At 37.5% G+C, this 5,851-nt stretch overlaps 1 protein-coding gene across 1 annotated transcript; it reads left to right on the forward strand.

The window, feature by feature from the left end:
- The first annotated feature begins 260 nt into the window (after positions 1-260).
- On the forward strand, positions 261-5,249 carry LOC124542112. Its single transcript, XM_047120043.1, has 5 exons — positions 261-344; positions 397-526; positions 2,670-2,796; positions 2,940-3,144; positions 5,106-5,249. The coding sequence occupies exons 1-5, from the start codon at positions 261-263 to the stop codon at positions 5,247-5,249; spliced, it is 690 nt and encodes a 229-aa protein (XP_046975999.1).
- Positions 5,250-5,851: the final 602 nt, after the last annotated feature.

Here is a 5,851-nt window from a genome sequence, read left to right on the forward strand (position 1 = left end):
ATCTAAAAATAATTGAAAAACACTCATTTTCCGTCTGGCATTTGTAAATTGCATTTTTGAAGAATTTTGAAAAAAAAGCTAAGAAACGTGATAACTCAAAAATGGTTCACTTTTGGATCATGCGTATGGTGGTTAATGTTATTGCAAATAGTCACCCCTATCACCTCCTAACGGATATACGTCGAGTTACCAATAACCCTGTATACCAGTAAAATAATTTTGTATATATCTAAGATTATTTTTGGTAGCCATTATAAAATATGGGGTATTCAGCTACATCAGGCGAGTGGGATCTCCCTGTGTCTGATCAAGGGTCAACCCTTGCGCCTGCCCTCGGCGCTGCCGTCCTCGGGCCATGGGTAGCCAGTCCCACCAGACGAGGGTCTCGTGTTGCAGAACCACGCGAAGCTGCGCAGCCACATCCTGGGCCGGCACGTGCGCGCGGCGGCGCACGCGTGCGGCGCGTGCGGCGCGCGCTTCGCGTGGCACTCGTGCCTGTCGCGCCACGTGCGCCAGAAGCACGCCGGTACACGCGACTGACCGACTGCCGCCTTTCATTTGCACCCCCCCCCCCCACAACAAATATAAGCCGCAAAGTGTATTAGACAACGGAAACTATGAAATCTACTGGGATACAACGATAATAACTGACAAGACCATATATTATTTATTTAAAATACTTTATTGACCAATAACATGAGTTGTGACAAAAGGCGGGCTTAATGCCTGAAGGCATTCTCTGCCAGTCAACCTTTAGGCCAAATAGAAAGTCATGAAGACGGTAACAATAAATACGATAGTAATAATAATAAAACAAGAACATAGATAAAATGTTATATATATGCATAAGAATACAAATTTATAATTATATATACATATATGATATAAAATAATAGACCACATATCACCGTTCACGACAAAACCAATAGAACTGTTTATTTGATTGACGTAGCTGACCCTAATTCACACAACGTACAAACCACAATCTCTGAAAAATTAATTAACGTTACGAGAGTAACCTTAGCCTTCAATACGGTGTCATGACATTTGATTCTATATCATAATTTGTATCACATTACTATTGCATATTATTAGTATAGCAGGGGCTATTGAATTTACTTTATTATATACAATTATTATTGTAATTAATATTATTTTATATGGCATAGCATTTAATACTGGCATGTAACACTATTTGTTATTTTAAATATGATTGAGCTGTCAATAGAAAACAATTGGACGATAGTGTGGGATTGTAACAAAAGATAGAGAGGTTGGAACATCATTGTAAAACGATAATATTATTTTGGCCATCCCGAACTACTGAGATTACAGTAAACATCGAGACCTTGCTATAGAAATTAAAACGCAATGGAAACAGAGCCGGATTTAAAGGTCTGGAGGCCCCCGGGCCACAAAGCAGTGGGGGCCCTAGACAAACAGAAGCGTAGACAACCTAATAATTATATTATCATAAATTAATTATTTTTTTTTATTTCAATCAGTAAGCTATGATTTATTTATTTGTATTGGTAATTTTTAAAATATTAAATAATAACATTATTATAATTTGACTATATCTTGGTATTTGTTAACTTGCTGAAAACTGTGGCCCCCACTAATGTGGAGGCCCCAGGGCAGTTGCCCCGGTTGCCCTCCCCTAAATACAGCCCTGAATGGAAAGCACAAACAGTTCACATAGTCCCAATAGTCCTTTCATCGACAGGTATCGCACCGAAATCTCTAACAAAGAGTTTGACCACCTCACAAATGTCCGCATATATACGCCACATGCTCCAGAAAGCCATAATTCTTAACGCCTGCCGTATCACCCAAGATTTATGTCATCTTCATCATCATCGTCCACGATTTTAGTTTAAACACTCCTTATCACTTGGCTGCCCGCGTTTTTGGTTTAAACACCCTCGAAAGAGGAGAAACATTAAATGTTAAAAATCATAATAATAATAAACATTTATTGAGCAAATTACACGACTTTCACACAACATAAAAAACGTAACATAACAAAGTAGCACTTATCCTAAATAATAAAAGAAAATTTATCTTAAAGTACATATATGTATAAGTTTGTATTAATATTTAAAAATATACATTGTTGTATTGTCACCAAAATCCAAAGTGTATACAAAATTTCAAATGAATCGGTTGACAGGAAGAGGGTAAAATTTGAATTACTAAATTTGACCCAAGAATAAATAAAACAAACGGGGTGAGCTAAATAAAACCGTTTAATAAAACCGTTTAAAAAACTTCGCGTTGGGGGACCACTCCTAATTAATTAGTGTCACATGCTTACCTATCTCATCTTTTATCTAACACTTATTATTATTTTATACAATAGCGCTCGGTCCCCCAACGCGAAGTTTTTTTTTAAATATTAATACAAACTTATACGTATAGGTACTAGGATTAATTTTCTTTTATTATTTTTTACTTTTTAGAGGTAGCTTGTGTTATTTGTGGCGGGGGTTTCTGAAATTTTTAATTTTATACTTTTTAAAGGTAAACCTCCTTATAATATCTCTGGTTAAATTGTAAATACATAGGTTCTCTCGATTTCGATCTAAAACATATTATTTTTTTACTTAAAAATAAGGGGGTAGAATAAATACTACTACACAAACACTTTTGAATCGTTAACAATTAAGGCAGATTTACACAGGGTCAGTGCCTGTCGGCAGTGCTGACGCCGAAAACTGACGCATACTATTTACAAGAAGTCAGTATTTCGGCAGTACTCGAGGATATTTCTTTTGGTGTACACACGTTTGAGAAGTCAGTGCGGAAAAATGAATTCTCGAAAACAGCAAAAAATTAAAGTTAGGAATTTGTTGAGAAAATGTACCTTGGTGATGATGCAAGAACTAACTTGTATGCTTTGAAGAAGAGATATCTAAACAGAAACGAATTTGGGTTAGAAAATGGATAGACAGAGACAAAACTGGAGGTTCTGCTCTGTTGTTAAACCAGTTGAGAACTGAACTGCGATGCGACGAAGCGTGGTCCCCGTACAACAGAGCGGCAGTGACAGACTTGGGCATTTACACGGCGTCAGTTGCGCTGGCGCGGATGGTGGGGGAGCGGACTGACGCCGAAAATATTGAAGCGCGAATATTGAAGTCAGTACTGACGCGACAGTACTATGCTGACTTGAAATCAATTTACATTATGGCAGTGCCAGGTCAGCACTGACTCGGCAGTGGACTGAAGTCAGTTACTGACTCAATGTAAATCTGCCTTTAAGTGAAGCTACCACCGGTTCCGAAAGTAGATTCTACCGAGAAGAACCGGCAAGGAACTCAGAAGTTACTCTTTTTCAACATTTAAAAAATACAAAGTCAAGATAGTTAAATGCAATAATTTAAATTAATATATCCAGCTTGGAAGTCAACAGCAAAAATGCAGAAAATAAATGGCGCGTGTTTTGAGACGTTTTCTATATCGCACAACTCTGTGGAATCAGCTTTTCGACGTTTTCCGATACGACTTGGGTACCTTCAAGAAAAGAGCGTACTCCTTCCACAACTCTTATTCAGGCAGAAAGAAATAATCAGTTTCTCATGGCTTAGGTATATGCTCTTGGGTTCTGACGTTGATATTTGATATGTGAAAGCTATATACATATACAGGGTTATTGGAAACTCGTTAGAGCACGTGCTGTGCTCTGTTATACAATGCATAATGCAGGATTCTATCCTTACTATTATCCTCACGAAGAAGTCTCTGAAAGGAAAGTTATTTTTTATAAATTTGTGCTTAATGCGGATTCAGGAGTCGCGTCTTGTTTGGAAAAGAACTCTGAACCGTTAGAAGCCAAATTCGATCAAGATGGGATTACTACTATCATAATGACATGTTCATGGGAGTGAGAAAGTGTACAAAAATATCCTCATGTGATGTCCTCCTCGAAGATTTACTTAAAGAAAGAAGATTACGAGACAAAATATCATATACCAGAGACAGAGGTAATGCATAAATTGGTATTAATGTTACGCGATTTGACAGCCATTTTTCTAATTGCAGAGTAGAGCCATTTCGTCTCCTGAAAGGAGTCCGCATTAAGCGCCACTTGATTTCTATGTCATGCATCAAATCAAATCCCTAGTATACGGCGTTTCACCAATATAGCCCGCAGAAGATTGCTAAGTACAGATTACACAATTATTAGAATACGAATTTCCAAAATATAACTTTCCTTTCACAGACTTCTTCGTGAGGATAATTGTAAGGATAGAATCCTGCATTATTCATTGTAAAACATGCTGTGTGTGTGTGCTGTGCTCTGTTATAGAGAGTTTCCCGGATTCGCTTATTAATACTTTATTTAGGTTATATTACAAAATGTCTTTTTTATAACTTAGCTATTGAACTGTTTCTGTTTCTAAATTTTATTTTTAATTTGTATTAAATATGTCAGTTTAATAAGTAAGTAAGTTTTTTTTCATTGGTTTTTATTTTTAGTTAATTTTGTTAGAATTTTAAAGAGCGACCTGCGTAAGAATTCGTTCATGTTCGACTACGAATTTCCACCAGCGTCCTTTCTGATCATTTTGTTTCGATTGATTTTAAATAATTTCCTTCTTTTATACATGTTTAAAAAGCTAAGAAAACGGTTATGTTTTTAAAATAATCTGCAGGCCAAGTTTCATAATGTTTCTTTAGTTTTTAAGGCATTTTTGAGGAAAAAAATCTAAAAATAATTGAAAAACACTCATTTTCCGTCTGGCATTTGTAAATTGCATTTTTGAAGAATTTTGAAAAAAAAGCTAAGAAACGTGATAACTCAAAAATGGTTCACTTTTGGATCATGCGTATGGTGGTTAATGTTATTGCAAATAGTCACCCCTATCACCTCCTAACGGATATACGTCGAGTTACCAATAACCCTGTATACCAGTAAAATAATTTTGTATATATCTAAGATTATTTTTGGTAGCCATTATAAAATATGGGGTATTCAGCTACATCAGGCGAGTGGGATCTCCCTGTGTCTGATCAAGGGTCAACCCTTGCGCCTGCCCTCGGCGCTGCCGTCCTCGGGCCATGGGTAGCCAGTCCCACCAGACGAGGGTCTCGTGTTGCAGAACCACGCGAAGCTGCGCAGCCACATCCTGGGCCGGCACGTGCGCGCGGCGGCGCACGCGTGCGGCGCGTGCGGCGCGCGCTTCGCGTGGCACTCGTGCCTGTCGCGCCACGTGCGCCAGAAGCACGCCGGTACACGCGACTGACCGACTGCCGCCTTTCATTTGCACCCCCCCACCCTCTCCCCCCCCACTACAATAAACAACACAACAAATATAAGCCGCAAAGTGTATTAGACAACGGAAACTATGAAATCTACTGGGATACAACGATAATAACTGACAAGACCATATATTATTTATTTAAAATACTTTATTGACCAATAACATGAGTTGTGACAAAAGGCGGACTTAATGCCTGAAGGCATTCTCTGCCAGTCAACCTTTAGGCCAAATAGAAAGTCATGAAGACGGTAACAATAAATACGATAGTAATAATAATAAAACAAGAACATAGATAAAATGTTATATATATGCATAAGAATACAAATTTATAATTATATATACATATATGATATAAAATAATAGACCACATATCACCGTTCACGACAAAACCAATAGAACTGTTTATTTGATTGACGTAGCTGACCCTAATTCACACAACGTACAAACCACAATCTCTGAAAAATTAATTAACGTTACGAGAGTAACCTTAGCCTTCAATACGGTGTCATGACATTTGATTCTATATCATAATTTGTATCACATTACTATTGCATATTATTAGTATAGCAGGGGCTATTGAATTT

This window comes from Vanessa cardui, chromosome 30, assembly GCF_905220365.1.
Source record: "Vanessa cardui chromosome 30, ilVanCard2.1, whole genome shotgun sequence".
In the NCBI taxonomy this organism is placed as follows: Eukaryota; Metazoa; Arthropoda; class Insecta; order Lepidoptera; family Nymphalidae; genus Vanessa; species Vanessa cardui.